The sequence below is a fragment of the Leptinotarsa decemlineata genome, unplaced genomic scaffold (genome assembly GCF_025532065.1).
Source record: "Leptinotarsa decemlineata unplaced genomic scaffold, Ldec_3_MD MMD2_tig00026340_RagTag_RagTag, whole genome shotgun sequence".
Lineage (NCBI taxonomy): Eukaryota > Metazoa > Arthropoda > Insecta > Coleoptera > Chrysomelidae > Leptinotarsa > Leptinotarsa decemlineata.
In genome coordinates this window covers 10,697,661-10,717,081 of record NW_027412694.1, presented here as the reverse complement: position 1 = coordinate 10,717,081, position 19,421 = coordinate 10,697,661, and the positions used below count along the sequence as shown (strand labels likewise).

At 34.6% G+C, this 19,421-nt stretch overlaps 1 protein-coding gene across 2 annotated transcripts in view; it reads left to right on the top strand.

The window, feature by feature from the left end:
* The window catches only part of LOC111502736 (uncharacterized), a 199,537-nt gene that overhangs the window by 104,807 nt on the left and 75,309 nt on the right, over positions 1-19,421 (top strand). The window contains exons 2-3 of one of the 2 annotated variants that reach the window (XM_023156893.2): positions 55-120; positions 18,413-18,554. In XM_023156893.2, coding sequence (XP_023012661.2) covers positions 18,420-18,554 — 135 coding nt within the window. In that variant the 5' untranslated portion in view covers positions 55-120; positions 18,413-18,419. Of the gene's footprint in view, positions 1-54; positions 121-18,140; positions 18,555-19,421 lie in introns of those variants that run through there. The other variant, XM_074183695.1, reaches the window with a different exon arrangement.

The window sequence follows — 19,421 nt, the reverse complement described above, 5'->3', positions numbered from 1 at the left end:
TTTGGCAGTTTTATGCTGTATTGATTCTTTGAATAATTTTAATTTTTGTTGCAGTTTCCTCAGTATTCTGGAAGTGGAGGTCCCTCATTCACAAATTTGGGATTTCACTAGAAAAACTAGGTACGTATATGTAAATATGACTTGTTGATAGCAAAGTTGATGAACAGTTATGAATAAACATTTCAAATTCAACACAATATTTCCCATAATATAAACATTAAATGTTCAACAGCTACAAGTTTAATAGATGTGTAAATCAATGCAGTGTGAAATATCATGAGATTTCCCAAGAATGCGTGAGATTTGATGAAGTTTTCAATAATTTTATACACAAAAAAGCAAGTCAACCGTACGCATTTTGAGACTGCAGTAACGTTAGTTACAACTGAAAGTGGTATAAAACATTCATTTTTTAGAGAATATACAATTTTTGAAATTTTTGAAATCTGGGCGTGACGTCATCGATTATATTTTCAAATAAAAATATGAGCCGTGTAATAGGTTATTTCAATGATTCTGTATCTGTGTCTATAGAGTAGGAGGGTGAGTGTAGGCCCACAGCACTTACGCCACATGTGACCCATTGTACATCCACCGGAGGAGTTGTCCTCCTAGGTCATCGCCCATCCTGTTCTTTCCAGGAAGGTCACTGGGAGACATCTTCTTTATATCGGCAGGTGTAGGCCAAGACTCGCCGAACACACACTCTCTTATTGACGATAACTCCGGACACTCGCATAGGACATGCCTGACAGTATCATCTTCCTATTCACACATCCTGCATAGAGGTGTGTCCCCATATTGTGGAGGTGTTTCCTAAGTTGACAGTGGCCAGTCAGAAATTCTACTGTTAAGCGTAGATTTTTCCTGATATTTCTACGGCGCCAACTTCCCAGGGTCGCCAAGGATGCCACTGGGTCCTAAAATTAGTCCAGCCACTTCCTTGGCTATAGAGTCGGCAAAGCGATTACCTTTACTCCTGTCGTGCCCTTTAATCCACCTCTGGATAGTGTTATTATCTACAGAGGCTAAATCTAGGTGGCACTCTAGTACTAGCCCTGAGGTAACACGTTGTCTGTTCAAGGCTAATAGGGCTTGTCTGCTATCAGTACAGATTGTTATGTTTTTGCCAGAAATTCCTTTTCTGGCGTGGCTCACATAAAAAAAACGTTTCGATAAAGTTTTATTTTATTATTCAATATACATAGTTGCGTTTGGCCATAGTGGCCTCAAAATTGGTCCCATTTTAGACGATTACTTCGCCATCGGCTCTTGATTTTTCTTCCGGCGAGCATTCTCTTAAAATCTGAGAACAGGAAAAAGTTGCTGGGAGGCAGATTTGGAGAATGCGGTGAGTGCGGAAGCAATACGAAGCCCAATTCACGCAATTTTGCCATCGTTTTCATTTATTTATGACACGGAGCATTGTTTTGATAAAATAACACATTCTTAATTCAAATCGGGTCGTTTTTCCGCGATTTCGTCTTCAAACGCTCCAATAACGCTATGTAATAGTCGCCTTTTGGTCTGATCCCTCTGGACCTGTACGTTAAGGAGGTTGCGTTAATGGCCATGTTACGATTGCGCACAGCTGGTGTAAACCTCGAAGTAGGAATGGGTCAATTGAGGCTGAGTCTATAGCGAGAAGCGCTTACTGCGCAACCTCTGCTGCAGGCAACCAGTGATGCAATTGAACTCAGGTTTGAGTTCAATAAACCCTACAAAATACAAATTAAACAGAACACTGAGTCAGGTGCTACAAATGCAATACGCATATATACAGACTAGTCTTAGACTAGTCTGAGGATTGAGTGACGAATGCAAGGGATGCAATCTTGCCAGGATCACCCTGGGCGACCCTGGGAAGCTGGCACCAAAGAAATATCTGGCGATGACCAGGAAAAATCTACGCTTAACAGTAACATTTCTGACTGGCCACTGTCAACTTAGGAAACACCTCCATATCATGGAGCTAGTGGACACACCTCTATGTAGGATGTGTGAACAGTAAGATAAAACTGTCAGGCATGTCCTATGCGAATGTCCGGAGTTATCGTCAATAAGAAAGTGTGTGTTCGGTGAGTCTTGGCCTACACCTGCTGATATAAAGGAGATGTCTCCCAGAGACTTGTTTACCTTCCTGGAAAGGACAGGATGGACGATGACCTAGAAGGACAACTCCTCGGGAGGATGTACAATGGGTCACATGTGGTCTAAGTGCTGTGGGCCTACCCTCACCCTCCCTATTCTACAGATACAGACAGTCGCTGTTAATGATTTTTCCGTTTTCAAGATAGTCGATGAATATTATACCATGCACATTCCAAAATACTGATATAATAACTTTGACAACCGAATGTGGCGTCTTTAAACGCTTTGGAGTTGGTTGATTCTACTCAGAATCATCAATTCGTTGTTATTTTTGGTCGATTGAGAGCTCGCGCGGCAGCCTCTTTGAACAGAGCTTTTGCATACTCAAATACTCATGCACGATATGTCCAACACATTCCTTCGATATCATCAGAGCGCCAGCTATCTCGATCAACTTCGCTTTGTACTCATTAAAAATTTTTTTGTGGACTTTTTTTATGTTTTCGTCGGTAACAGCTTCTTTGGGTTTTCACTGCTTCCACTTGTTTAAACTCAGTAAAGCACTTCTCAATGGTTGATTTTCCTAGTGTAAAGTCCGAATAATGTTTATATAACGTTATATATATCATAATATATGATGACTTTAACAGTATTTTTCCACCAAAAAGCAATAGGTACTTCATTAACACACGAAATGATTTTCTATTATCGTCAAACTAACAAAAGTTGTTTCACTCCAAAGGTTCTATCCCACAAACTAATAGTCCTATAACTGTGAAATTTGTAAACGTGTATTTTGAAGATTAGGGTTAATATGTCCAACAGGTTCCTTGGATATTTTCAGAACGTCATTTATCTCGATCAACTTCACTTTGGGGTCATTCAAAATTATTTTGTGAACTTTTTTTATGTTTTCGTCGGTAACAGTTGCTTTGAGTTGTCCACTGCCTGCATCGTCCTCGGTGCTCATTTCATCATGTTTAAACTTAGTAAAACACTTCTCAATGGTTGATTTTCCTAGTGTGAAGTCTAAATAATGTTTATATAACGTTATTTACAATAATATGTGATGGCTTTAACAGTATTTTCTATTTATTATCGTCAAACTAACAAAAGTTGCTTCACTGGGTTCTATCCCACAAACTAACAGTCCGACAGCTGTGAAATTTGTACACGTGTATTTTGAAGGTTAGGGTTAACTGAAAATAATACGGATTCAATACTAGGAGAGCCATCTGTGTGTTAATCAATGAATTTTTAGCTCATCAGTATACGCTAAAAAATCATAATTCAAAAACAAAATAGACCTATTTCAAGATTTGTACCCAAAGTCGCTTATTCTCGAAAAAATTGAAATTATGTCATAATTTCGCCTATTATTATATTGATGATGAGTTATAATAGTTTTGCTAAAACCATATGTTCATAGCAGTAAGATAATTTCGCCAAACTATGTATTCATTTATTCAGTAAAATTTGTGGGACACACTTTGGATAATAATGATAACGATATTCAATGAATAGGTAGGTATAATTCATTTTCACCACAATTCATTATCTAAAATAATTAATATAGTGTATCAATTCAATAGTATACATCGAACTCAGTTGATATAAATTAAATAATATAGTACATCCTCACATTCTACATGTTTTTTTTTTGTGAACCAGCATTTTACATATATTAATGTAATACCCATCCTAACTTTCAATTGAATTTTCATCAACATAACTCAAGATGTTAAATGCAATAACAATAAAAAATAAATACATAAATGTTTTGTCGTGAAAGAAAACCATAAACAAAAGTACTTGATCATGATACTTTTGAAAAAACGTAACTGCTGTATTAACTGGGGCAAATATTCTTCAAGAGAAACGTTTTCATTTACGTCAAAAACATATCAGCGCATCTGAAAACATGAGAATTCGCTTAGACCTACTTACTAAGAACATTAATGGAGAAATGTTTGTCAAAAAGATGGCTGTTTAGATAATTGCGTTTTCGTGCCTTTTTATTTCATTGCATTTTTCAAACTTGTTTTGTGTTTTGTACTCATAGATACGTGGAGGAAATATGTGAACGTGTTATTTATGAATGGCATGCCGCTGAAAATGATATATATCTGTATAATTTACTTCGTTTGGGCTATCACTATCAATATTTCACCAGAAGAAGATATTTCAATTGATAGCAGTTTGATTGAAGAAAAATTATATAGTGGAATTTGTCACTTGTAGTTGTGAAGAATTATATTCACTGCCATGAGAAACACGGTATATATTTGAAATCAAGTACAAAATAAATCTCCGCTAACCCCTCCGGCAACAAGACTATCGTGAACCTTGATTTCAAAATCAGTTCAGGAACAAAACGAAAGCAAACAAGGTACAAAACAGAGAATAAGAACATGCCTGTTTTCTTACCCACAACAGAAATATCCACTGAAAAATCACTGACGGAAACATTTTGTTTCCTCATGAGACAAATTTAATTGCGATGAACATCAGTACTAAAAGAAATCAAGATAATTCTCGCTAAACCATGAATTATTCAGTTGTCGCTAACTAGGTGTCAAAAGATTGGCAGAACTGTATGAGATTGATCTCATTGGCCTCAGCGATCATTTTTAAAGTCCGTTCAAGTCAATGTGTGATGAAACAACACCAGGCAGTATTGTTTTGACCTACCAAGTTCTCATCAGTGGTGCTTGGCTAAACTGCTCAACTGTCCTAAAAAGGACAAGACTGAAAGTATTCGAAAACACCATCGATGGGATCGACAGAAGTCTAAATCCACGCTTAACAAAGCTTCTTGAGGCGATCTGTTGCAAATCCAGGCTTTGTCACCGACCGCCAAACGAGATTGGTCTTCTGTCTCTCACTACAAGGCAACTAAATCCAACACCATACTGCGCTTTTTCGGCCAGTTAAAGTCTCATCAGTGGTGTTATGCTAAACCACTATGTCCAGTGCTACATGAGGATACCGGTAGGAGCATGAAACAACGTTTACATGAATATGACAAAAAATCTCAAACAAAAATGTTTGCACCAGAACACGAAAATATGTATCAAATCACCTCTCGAAACTACTTACCATTGAATACATTTTTTGGCAATTGTATTTTTTCGAAGGTTTAAATTCACAATAAAACGTTAATAATTCACTAATGGGATTTCACTTCGGGAAAAAATGTATTATTGTATGTTTGTTTCATGATGAATTTCACTAGTTCGGACTTCCGTTGTCTAATATATAAAATGATTTGAAATTCCTGAAACAAATAAAAAAGGAGAATTGAAAATGAATAGTTGTAAATAACAATTATATTATGCAAAAATAACCTGAAATGAAAGAGTAGTGAAATAAAATACAAGTAAAAATAGAAAGATTGAACAAAAAATACAAAATAAAAAATATAAAGAAATAAAAATAAAAAGTTGAGAAATCTCAAGCCACGTTAGTTCATGACGTTTCGATTGTTGGTATATACAATCGTCTTCAGGTGATGACTGGACTGATTCCTCCGAGAGATGACTATTTATGGGTCGTTCGAGTACTTTCACTTATCCCCACTTTCCAGTTTTTCCGCTTCACTGATTCAGTGAGAGATGACCGTTTGGCGGGAGCTGGCCATTTTTCGCTTGATGATGGGTTTCCATTTGTTGCGTATCTCTACGCTAGCTTGGCTGAATACATTGTTGGACAACCAATGTTCCTCTCTGTGTATGATCTCAGCTTGGGAACACTCGATGTTGTGTTGATGGGTCCAAACATGGTCTGCTATTCCTGATTTGCTGGTTTTTCCTCGCGGTGTGTGTTTCTTGTGCTCGGCAATGTGAACATTCAATGGCATCTTAGTATCACCAATATAGGATTTTCCGCACTCACAGGATATCCGGTGAATGCAATTCTTGGAATCGCAGTCCGCGTTTGGTGACCTGGTTTTTGTGAGGCTGCTACGGATAGTGTTACCGGATCTGAAACAAATTCTGATGTTGTACTTGAAACCAATTCTTCTTATCCTCTCCGATAAACCTCTGATGTAGGGAAGTGCAAGCACTGGTTGTGACGGCTTCTCTTTCTTGCGAGGCTCCTGCTGTCTTTTTTTTTGTTCAATCTTTCTATTTATAATTGTATTTTATTTCACTATTCTTCCAGTTTAGGTTATTTTTGCTTTATATAATTGTTATTTTCAGCTATTCATTTTTAATTCCCTTTTTTCAGTTGTTTCAGGAATTTCAAATCATTTTATATATTAGACAATGGAAGTCGGAACTATTGAAATTCAATGTATTATTATAGTAAGAAACCGTAATATATATAATATTGATACTCAAACAATTGATTTCTTTGAGATCAAAATGTGATATAGAAACGTCGGTAAAAATTATGAGAAAATGTTTCACGTGGGCAAAAGTAATATAGGATAAAGGAAATACTTTTGTCTAATTTCTACTGAGATTTTTATTTGTTACGACCGGTTTCGGTTTATTAAACCATTTTCAAAGGTTCAATAAACCTAGACCGGTTGTTACAAATAAAAATCTTAGTAGTTTTTAGACAAAAGTATTTTCTTTATCCTATATTCAATATTAATTTCTACAAAATAAATAGGTCATCAATCGAATAAGTCAAAAGTTATGTGATTACAAACTTTAAAATACACCAGCATTAATTACAGTTATACAACTATGACAATTATCACAAATATTAAAATGCATACAGGAAGTTTTAATATATCCTATCCGGATAGTCAACATTGTTAAAATATCTTTTAAATAGATTTGTTTTACTCAGAATACTTTTTTTACTTCGGACATGACTTGGAAGTTTGTTATAAAAATATAACCCCCAATGGGAATGACTTTGGTGGAACAATCCGAAGGTACGAAAACGGCTCCAGAAAGGACAAAAATACAGTTGAGAAGGACCTTGTTCGTGGAAGCAGAAAGTTGATGACCTCCACCAAACCATATCTCAATTCAGCGAGAAATAATTGCAGAAAACTAGGGTTTTCGCAAAAGGGATGTTGGGAACGACCACGGCCCTACTTTATTCGCAGAACGGATTCTACATGAAGAGAAAGATAAAGATGTTCGTGAATCGAAGCAAATCAGGAGAAACGATACTGGTTGTCAAGACCAGAAGACACAGATCACCCACATCAGTAAAAAGACGACTTTCACAAATGACAAATGAAGCAAGAAGCATTATAATATGTTTCAAGATCAAACGATTCAAAACGGATTCTGGTGACAGAAGTAGTGAGTGACAAGAACATTGACCAAACATAACGAATAGGATAGCTAGCAGGCGACAAAGGGACGTGAATGACAAGGAGGAAGACATTCTGATCTCAGTTGTTCGAGCCCAGTTATTGGATTCCAAGGTCGTTTCGGCTCCAGAGTTTCGTTTCAACCCAAAATATTTTGTCCTAGTGTTACAAAAACATTCAGTAGATATAAAATGCTAAAATGGAAAAATCAGGAAAAATAAGGGTAACAATGATGCGTAAAAATTATATACAGAATATAAAAAAAAAATTAATTGAAAGGGGTATAATCATTTGAGTTTTTGTAGAAAAAACTTTTTGAGCAAAAAATAACCACCATGCGTCCCCCCGCGGCATTGAGTGCCCTGATATATAATATTCCGAGCGGTTGAGGACCGGAAGGTCCTCAACTGCTGCTTGACACTTAGGCTAGATTGCAGTCTAACCGCTTATAGTTGGAAGTCAGCATCTGGTGTTCACACTCCCTTTCTAGCATGTGTTATATGTGTAGTTTGCGCATGGTGGTCCCCTATGTCTAGCCGGAGACGTGTGTGTGTATGTGTGAATGAAGTTTTTCATTGTTACCGGAGCCACCAGACTGCAATTCTCCGAGGTAGTTTCTTCTTTTGTCTTATGTGCTTGCCCCTCCCGTGGAATCCGAGGTCGTCTCTGTTCAGTGTGTGGTGGAGAACTCGCGCAGTGCCGGGTTAGGGTTTGTTCGAATTTGCTCAAAGATGTTCTCGGCCGTAGTTTTTAGTTTTTCAGGAGTACATTCACTTAGTGGGTACTAAGGTCCAGTATCCTTGTAAATAGCACGTGGTCGGTGGATCTTGACAGTAGAGCTGTCTCATCCGTGTGAAGATCCAACTTTTTGGAGTTGTTCTCTAACTTTAGCACATGTACGGTGTACACCAATAAGAAGTGTGGAGAAAGAACTGCGCCTGCTTTTAATCATCGGTCAGTTAGAAGAGAATCGATTAGTCTCACAATTATTCTCGCTTAACCAAAATCAGTCGTCATCTTGGCCATGTGTCCATCGTAGCAGACTCTGTCGAACACCTTGGAGACGTCTACGAATATCACTTCTGTATGGTATCCTTTACCCAGGACTGGAAGTACCGTTGAGTTTTCTGGCATGAATCCCTTCTGTTCTGATATTCAAGATTTAGATTGAGGGCATCCTTAAAGGAATACAGGGAATGTTGCGGTCGGAGTGTAGCATTGACGATGTTCGTAATTGCCGCTATTTGCTTCTTGGGTAGGACTTTCAATGCTCGGTTTGGGATTCGGTGCCGGCCTTGGATTTTCCTGACCTCCTCCAAGGTTTGAGCTTCGTCCATTCGCTGATGTTTCATTTCAGGCACCGCCTGTTACTAGATGTTCTTCACCTCATCTCTCTACATTGTCTTTCGAAATTTTCAGTTTTCTCCTGATCGGTGTAGACGATAACTTGTTATCCGTGTATTGAAGGGCATGGTTTTCGGTGACCATTTCTCAGGACTGTCTGCATTTTTCATTCAGCGTGTTCTCCATTGTTGGTCTCGAAGTACTTGTAGCTCTGGCCGCAGAATTCTTCTGGCTCTGTGCATACATCTCTTGTGAAGTGGAGCAAGTGTCTGTTGGTATTTTCTTCTGGTTCTGGTGAGCTCTATTGCCTATGTAACTTGGTTTGTTGGCCCCGGGACAGAAACGGTTGGGACAAAAATATTTCCTGAAATCGAAATAGTTGGGGGTGACCTGGGGTGGTTGAAACGTCATGCAGCCAAATCAGGTAATCATGGAGAAACATGACGTCATAAAAGAGTACGAAACATGAATGGAAGTTTCTAAGATTAATTTCAATCAAATATATGATAGAAGTGTAACTAATCGCTTTATGTACATGAAATAGTTGTTTTTGACTCAAAACAATAATTTTGATAATATTCTATGTTTTTGTGCTTGCTAATCTCAAAAACGGTCAACCGATTTGAGTGCGATTTTTACTATTGTATTGTGTTGTTCGGTAAACAATTATTTTGTGAATCGAAGACAGTGAAATACATAGGAACTTTTTGTTGTTGAAAAATTTGAAGTCCACGCATACGAAATCGCATGCAACAGCTAGTATTATTATTTTGAGTGACAAGTTGACATTCATATCCCTAATAATTCCAATAATTATAATATCATTCATATAATCTTATTCATTGTGGAAATACCTTGTTTGCGTATGATTGATGGCTTTATTGAACTCGGTATAATCCAATTCCTAGTCTAGGAAATAAAAAAATTAGTTCAGTCCTCAGTTTTGTAGACTGTAAAATTTTTATATCGTTACTACGACAAATTTGACTGAAAGCAAAACACACTTACAACTGTACAGTTAATTCTATATGAATTATTGGAAGACAGATGTGCGTGTAAGGCATTAAATAATGTTTTATTGAGCTGTTTGGTAATAAAAATATAAATTACTATTGAAATTTAATTATTCAGATTGCTTTTTTATTATGGAAAACAATGATTAAATAGAAAAAATTTCAATAAACATGGTTTTATAACCATCCGTTAATCTTTCATTGATTTTTAGTTGAAAAATTGTCAATAACAATGAAATAAATCTTTAGTGCCTGCATTTATTTGCGTATGAAATCCCATGTTATTCAGTTTAATTGCTAATAACTAATTTAGGAGTCAAGTTCCCCTGTGGTAGTAGAAAAAGATCTTGAAAATTCATTAATAAAAAGAGCCAAAAGTTTGAGAAATTTGGTTTCCTCGTTACACCTCGTTTTCACCAAATCATCGAATAATTCATACAGTTGGCATGTATTGTTAGTTGAGATAATTAAATTTCTGAATATTTACTGGATCTACACAATAGGATCTGGTAAATGATTTCCGGAAAACTACGTCTCCGGCTAATACTACGACAAACATTTATGTAAGTCACCTCACAGAAATAGTCTCACAGATGATTTTTGTTCATACGCCAGCAGGACCACTTTGAAATCAGTCGAATAGGTTACCCCGCGTCAGTGCAGAAAATATCCGATTCACAAACAAGAGTGTGTCTGTCTCGACTGTATTCATGAAACTTTGAGAAATAGATTTTCCAATTAGCATCAGCTCCATCTCGTGAACAAAGCCTCAATCGGGAAAAAAATATCTCACGTATAGCCGAAGTACACGATATTGTGCACACTTAAAGTTGCCGGCACTCTCAAGCAACATCATATTTGACCGAAATTCCTTTCACAACTGTACTTGAAACAGTCAAAAACAAACCTTATAAACGCAGGATTACCAAAATCTTTAGATGTACATCTAATAATATCATTGAAAAAAACAATATAGGTACGACTGTTACAAAAGCAATGAGATTTCTACAACTGTATCAGAATTGAATGAAGAAACTATGATTCAGGTTTAAAATAGTAAACAAACGTCAAGCAGTTATGGAAAGCAGAAGAATAGTGGAATTGCGTAACAAATACTCAGAACAACTAACTAAATATAGACAAAAACAACGGCAAATTTTCTATTTGGACGAAACTTGGTATGACACTCACGACACAGTTACGAAAGGGTGGACTGGTGGTTCGAAAATGTGAACGCCTAACATGCCTGCAAACAAAATTTGATAATAAGGTAATAGAGCTAATCAAAGAAGAAGTATCTAATATTACCGAAGAAGAGGGCCGAAAAGGATTAAAAAAGTAATTTTAGTGGAAAAAGACTATAAGGAGATTAGACACTTTCATATTAATGGTGAAAATAAATTAATTATTGTTGCACTATATCGTTTACTTGAACTTTAACTACACTCTAACAGAAATCAATATGTGTCTGATGACTGTAGAAGGTAAATACTTAAGAAAATAAATATTTCTGGACGAAAGTTCGAAACATTCACGTTCCTACCCAGTAGGATCTGATAAATTCCTACTGGAAAACAACCATTTCTTCAGTTAATACTAGGATTCATTTAATATCTATTCATTTATTTGATACGAAACTTTCAGACATAAATTATGTTGGAACAAGAAACTTACCAACACATACACATACAACACTTACTTACAAACATGTTTAGATAAAAATCAACTTTGATAATAAAAAATAATTAATTATTATCATAATTTGATGATCCTCATTGAACTAAAGAAATTTCCTTCATGTTATTGGAAAATGTATGAACTGTTTTAGATTTTTAAATTTTTTCAATATTTATTAAAAAATTCCTAAACAACTTGGACTCGGATTATTCTTTCCTTTGGTAATAGGTATTATATCAAGATTAAAACTTTCTGTATTATGATTACGCAATTTAAAAATTTTTAATTGAGTTTTACTTTTCAAGAGATTTTTAGACAATTTATATACGAATTCAGCTATTTCAAAATCATTTGATTCAAAGTCATATGATATGATTATTAACCCATGGTTTTTCAAATACTCGTATTATATCCTTATAGCTTTATTCATTTAACATAAAGTTATATTTTTTTTGTCTTTAGTGAAGGATGACCAAATTGTTATGAGATATCCAGTTCGAGAGAGAATATGAGTATTACAAATTGGAGTATTTATGTGAACATCTATGCATATGATTAGTCTTCCAAATATATTTTCAAACAAATTCAAAAGATAGATTAGACGATAGTTTGAAAAATTTTTTCGTTAACCTTTATAATTAATCCAGTCCTTTAAGCTTAAATTAGGTAAGAATCTCGGAATTCGAGATACCCAGCTGTAAGTCTGTAAATACTTGTATATTGACACCCTAAAAGTTGTCTCAAAACCTACATATGGTAGGGTGTAAGCAACTATTAAATTTCAAGGTCAAAGGTCACAAAAATTGTTTTTTTGCGCTTTTTTTGGAAATATCTCATTTCCTATAGGTTTTTTGCTAGTTGTATTCATTATTAATATTGTAGAATACAAAATTCTCTACAAATTTTGTTTAAAAAAAATGTTTATACGGTGAACCGTTTTCGAGATAGAGGGCGGAGAGCGCGCGGTCACAGAATCACTTCAGGTCAACCGGTGCCTCCGGTCGAAAACGCGCCATATAGAGTTGATGAACTATCGATAAATCAATGATTATAAATATTTGTCAATTTTTATTAACTATTATATTATATTTTATCATTTCCTTCATGCATTAAATCTATATCTATTCATATTGTATGGAGCAGAGAAGATACTTTTTCTATTATTTTTGATAAATACATGAATTATTTACAAAGGCATTACAGTTCCAAAATAATTGTTGTATTTGACGGATATTCAGACTACAGTAAGAACGTAAAAGCTATGGAGCAGCAGAGAAGACCTGCTGTACTTTCATAAACGTATGAAGTTTGTTTCGATGAAACAATGGTTGTACCAGTTACTCAAGAAAAATTCTTATCAAATCGAAATAACAAAGATAAGTTCATTAATATGTTAATTGAAAAATTACAAGCTGCAAATATTACTACTAAACAAGCCAGAGATGATGCGGATGTTCTTATTGTTGAAACTGAAATTGAAGAATCAAAGTCTAAAAAAACTGCAGTTATAATAGGACAAGATATTGATTTACTTGTCTTTTTAATTGGGCGTACACTGTCTTACGAACAAGAAATTTTCTTTAAAAAAGTTGGGAAAGGTAATGTAAAAAAGGAGATATACTCGACTGAAAGTTTTGATAATTATCCTCATTCTAAAAAACATATTTTATTTCTGTACGCATTAAGTGGCTGTGACACAACTTCTGCGCTTTTTAAAAAGGAAAAAAAATCATTTTTAAAAGTTTTTGAGAAACTGACAAATTTGGATGAACTAGCTGCAGCATTTGAGGAAGAAAATTGTTCGGCCCAGAGATTCTTAGAGAGTGGAACTCAAACCTCATTGGCAGTCTATAAGGCTCCGAAATCTGTGAAAAGTCTCGATCATCTTCGTTATATGCATTACATCAAGTCTACAAAACTTAATAAACCTGTGCAGCTTTCAAATATTCCACCAACAAGTGCAGCTGCTCATCAACATTTCAACCGTGTATATTATCAAGTTCAAACATGGTTAGGACATGATTTGGAACCCCAGGTATGGGGTTGGGCAATGCGAAACGATTTTCTGGAGCCTATCATGACAATTTTACCACCTGCACCAGAAGATTTGCTAAATACAATTTTCTGCAACTGCAAGAGTGGTTGTGATTCGCGATGCGGATGCAGGAAAGCGGGCTTGCAATGCTCTTTAGCTTGTGGCCAATGTAATGGGCAAGCTTGTCTCAATGCTCTACCATATCAGAGCGACATTAACGGAGATGGAACCTTTGACCCCGAAATCATGGAAGAACTTGAGACAAATGTCGTTGAAGACGATAATCTGTCTAAAACCTGTCTAAAATCTGTTTTTCCGTTAATCAGCTGTCGCCCCCATACGAACGACAACTCTCAGAAGTTGAGAAACTTGTGCGAGCTAAGGACTAACGAGGTCTTACCTTTTAACGTGTGATTCCTAACACGGAATGAAGACCAGTTTGAAATTTACCAGCAGCCAGAAGACGACGATGTATAAGTAAATATTAATTAGGTTAAAATTCAAATATAATTCCTATATTTTCATTAACAATTCTGCAATTACTTGGGCAGGTAAGTGTTGTTAAATAAATTAATACTGAATAAAAAGAGGATAAGTTAGGAAAAAAATGATAAAATATAATATAATAGTTAATAAAAATTGACAAATATTTATAATCATTGATTTATCGATAGTTCATCAACTATATATGGCTCGTTTTCGACCGGAGGCACCGGTTGAACTGAAGTGATGCTGTGACCGCGTGCTCTCCGCCCTCTATCTCGAAAACGGTTCAACGTATAAAAATTTTTTTCAAACAAAATTTGTAGAGAATTTTGTATTCTACAATATTGATAATAAACACAAATAGCAAAAAACCCATAGGAAATGAGATATTTCCAAAAAAAGCGCATAAAACTGATTTTTGTGACCTTTGACCTTGAAATTTAATAGTTGCTTACACCCTACCATATGTAGGTTTTGAGACAACTTTTAGGGTGTCAATATACAAGTATTTACAGACTTACAGCTGGGTATCTCAAATTCCGAGGTGAACTTACTATAATGACTGGACTAAATGTGGTTTAGAAATGTATTTTTTCAGGTGATCAGAAAATATACCATATCCAATACATTGATGAAGGAAAACTTTTGAACCTAACAATTTATTTTATTTTTTGTAGATAATTTGATCTTCACCAGAAGCTGTATTCATTTTTGAAGATATTATGATTTCTTTCATTTATTCTTCTGCAGTAGTGAAAATCTAAAAAACCTGATAGAAAGTTGTTCAGCCGGGTCTTGAATTTTTAATAATTACATTCCAATTTTATTATGATTAGCTCCTGCTTGTTCAAATTGTTTATTCATGTTTTTTCCATTTATAATTTTTTCCCGCTCTCATTATTTAATTGAAACAGTTGCCAAACTATAAAAATGTCCAGGTATCAGTAAATTACTGCAACTTTTTTATTTTAATACGACGGAATCTGTCCATATCTAATATTGTTATTACTTTTTCAATCATTAGATTTCTTCATGACGCCATCTTGGTTGGCTAGATGTGAGTGTTGTGATTCTTGTTTGTGAGAGCAGTGCTTATGTTAGATACCCCTAGTCTGATCCAGAAGAAAGTATCAAGTGATTCAGGAATTGGAAAGGCTCAAAAAATCATAAAATTGAACAATGGAAAATATCATAAAATAATATATATTTCAATGAGATTATTTTCTTCAGTTCTCTCCATATTCATCAAAAGTCGAGTCTCTGTTATGATTTCCCAACTTGTGAAGATAACCACCAATTTATCAAAGACTGCTAATCAAGATTAATGTTAAACGTTCTCGGTAGTCTTTGCGATGACAAAATACCTTAATTGGCAGTCTCCAAGCAATGCTAACCAGATTACACTATGTTTAGTCATAAATCTTTCTTGTTAGAAATGCGATACTATACTACCAAACACGATTAAAGTCATCTAATTTGTAATTTCTCTAATCATTATCATTTCTATTTGCATTAATTAAATTTTCCGTCATAATCTCTCGTAAGAATCATTCAAGAAATGTGGTTTTCTTGTTTCACCTCGAACGAGTTTCAAAAAGTTCAATGAGCATTATTAATGAAAGTAATATTGTTCACATTATTTATTCGTATCTACTAATATTGTACAAAATCAATTTTTTGTCGGGAAAATCTTTGTTTTTATTGACCGTTCTGGAGAAATTCACCTTCTACAATCTGAACATAATACAAATTGTAATGTACAATTTCAAATATACAAGTGCTAAAAAAGTATGGATAGTTTCATTTCTCACTTTCCATTTTAAATATTTGTAGACAGGTCAAATTCTTTAGTTACTGTGTAAATTCAAAGTACCTACTCTTCACAAAGAAAAATGTACTGAAATGAAAGAGGTATATTTTAGGAGAAATTAATTTTTGGGAAAGGAAAATTTTGGCTTGGAGTTACGTTTTTTCAATTGATTGCTCCTTTTCTTTTTTTTGAAAAATTCCCGCATTTTTTATCAAAATGGAAAAGTAGAATCCGAAAAAATTTCTTTCCCAAACATTTATCTCTCCTAAAAATAAACCCCTTTTATTTTGAACCAGATTTGGTATTGGAGAGATGGTAAGCCAAGTATTTTTCTTTTGTGTCATTCAATTTTTTTATGAAAGTAGTTATTTCAGGAGGACTTTTTCTTCCAATTTCTGTCTGAAAGTTACTTATTTTGTATGATCCACACATCTTTTGTATAAAGTTACTTATTTTGAGATTGCTTTCTTCCTTTCATGACATGTAGTCGTAATTTTATGAATGAATTGGATTTTTTTTAATAATGTTATCCACATTTGGTACTGAAGACCTGATTATCCACATTTGGTACTGAAGACCTGATAAGTCAAGTGTCTTACAGCGAAACATCTGATGTCTACCAATGAAGATGACAGTGTTCCATTTTTTTTTCCATTTAACCTTTTTCGTTTACTACATTGTGTAGGAAACCTGTGAATGATATCTGATTCAATTCTATAAGGTATGTTTGGAATACAAACTGAATAAATAAATCTGTTTGAGAATCTGTCGCCTCCCTACAAACGACAACTCCCAGAAATCGATACTTGTGCAAGCTAAGGATTAACGAGGTCTTACATTTCAACGTGTGACTCCTTACACGAATAGAGAAATGTTTTTTTATATTTCAGTGTTGATATAAAAGTATTAGTTTCGAAAGTATTTTTCTTTCGTGTACCTGATTCAATGGTTATTTGAAAGTAGTTTGTTTCGAGGGGGCTTTTTCGTCCAGTTTGTGTATGAAAGTTACTTCTTTGCATGATCTACACGTTCTTGTAGTTACTTTTTGGTAATTGATTGCTTCCTTCATTTCTTTGAAAGATTTCAACATGTTTTTTGTTGTATCAAGATGGAGAAGTAAAAAGCCAAAACCTTTCTTTACCAAAAATTAATATCGCAGTTTCATGCCACCAATACACGAAGAACTTTGAAAACATTTTCAAGGAACCACGTATAAAGATGGTATTTAAAATGAGTTACACTACAGAGCCTTTTAGGAAATCCAACTACATTAAGATTAGTTAGAAAAGTTAACAACAACAGGCATATAGATGCCAAGGAGAGTGTAAAAATAAGTGAACATAGATAATAATATTGTGAATAAAGTTGATAGATCAATACCTAATAGTACCTATACTAAGTACCTTCTTAAGATAATTCGTTCGATTGATGACTTATTTATGTTGTAGAAATTCATGTTGAATTTAGAATAAAAATAATACTCTTGTCTAGTTTCTACTGTGTTTATTTATTCGTTACGACCGGTTTCGGCTTATAAGGCCATTTTCAAGTAAGTACCACAAATTGTCAAGTTGCGTCTTAAATAGTGTGGACAGGTATCTGCTCTAGGTACCTGACCTAACACGTTACCAATATTACAATATGTCACGATTACCAACTATTGGATGGATTCTAAAATTCCTAAATACAAAAGGGGCGAGCTGCATAGATCTAGTTGGTCGTTGAACGTTATGAACTTGGGGTCCTTGTACAATTTATTTATTTCCAACGCTTCCAATAAATTCATTGAGATAATATTTCATTTATAAGATTTACCTGACTATTAGGTAAGGCAACATTGTAAAATAATTTAAGACAATTTAGACGCAGGTACGTATAATGCATAATGTAACTCCATAATGTAACGTCCGAATTGACATGTGCAGGTACAGCCCTGCAGGTACAGCCATTTATTGCACAATTAATTTTTTGTGTATATAAATTACTTACTTCATTTCAATTTTCATTATAATTACAGTGTTCGTTTCGGATGTTATTATTGCTACCATTTTTATTTCTGATCATCAAAACACATATAATATATTTTTGTTGTAGATATGTTTCAGATAATCATAAAAGGTTCTCTTATTCGAAGTTCATTGTAGAAAACGCTCAGAGCAATGGAAAAAATATGAATGTCGAATCAAGAAGCATACCCTCTTTTTTTGATTTTCAATCACCAACAATATGATAAGTTAGTATAGATGAAAACTGCCATTATAGCCATCAAACGGTTAACCACCAATGCAACAGATCTTCCCTCGGATCGAGCCATTGAAGCTGATGAAAAAAGAAGGAATGTAACATTGTAACAGCGCAGCGTACCGACTCCACCGCATGGAAAGATTGTATTAATCAAAATAGAATTAATCAGTTATAATCTGACATCGAGCGAGTGCAGATATTTGGTAGAGTTGGAATTCATTGTGAACAATGGAAAATTCAATAAAGTGTTCAGTGAAGTATTGTCTATCATTCGACAATGTGGATTACCACATAGAAAACTCTCAAGTGATATTCAGATCATTTTTATTTTACACACAACCTGCATACTTATGAAAACCTTTGAAGTCATCGCAATTGTTAAAATTGTTTTCAATCAGATAAAAAATGTCTAATGCATTGTATACTTTCAGGTTTGCGATGGAAAGCGTGATTAGAGAAGGTGCTCTGAGGTTGCTGACTACCGAAAGTTCTTGTGACGTCATTCTGAGCTGCCAGGGACATCGTATGATGGCGCACAAGCTAATTTTATCAATGGCTAGTCCAGTGTTCAGGGTATGTTGCACAAAATCGCACAATTCTACACTGAAAAGGTGTCCTACTCAACTGAAAGTTTTTTATAAAGTTCAAAGTTATAATCCATACAACTTCTCTTTATCTTATTGATTCGATCACGTTTCCTGACTGAATTTTTATAGTAATGTAATTATTTTGCTGAGAACCTTCAATTTTCGATGATAAGAATGGAAGACCTTCATTAAAAAAAGCACCTTGCTTAGTTATTATCTATTCTCTATCAAGTTTTTTGGACGATCTGTAGAAACTAATTTTTTCAGTTATAACCTATACCTTTGATTTTTTTTGTATACTAATGATCTGTTCAATTCTTGACAGAGAAAACTAGCGTGTAACTCTTTTGAAAGATTTCAGTATTTTGAGCAACAGAGTTAGAGACTTGCAAACAAGTCTATAGCTACAGTAATAATATACAGGGCTCTTCAAATTCGTTTCTGTACATGGGGATCTCGTGAACGATAAGAGATGGAGTGTCGGTTAAATTGTGGCAAAGTTGCGTATTTTAGAGACCTATTCAATGATGTAAAAAAATCGAATGTAGCTCTTTCGGTTCTAGAGATATATCGGAAAAACCCAAAAATCCCAAATATTTTTTTTGCCTATATCTTCTTTATTCGCAAACATATTGAAAATATGTCCGCATTTTGCTATTGGCATTTGGTGTGGGCTATCAGAATATGTCCATGAATCTTTTATATAGGGTGTCATCTGACTTGGGCCACCCCCATCTCTGAATTTTTAAATACGGACCTGTATTTTTTGTTGTAGTTTTTGGATCGTAGACGTTCACTTCATACTGAGGAATCAAATAATATTTTATATTTCGGGATATTTCGGAAATATTTG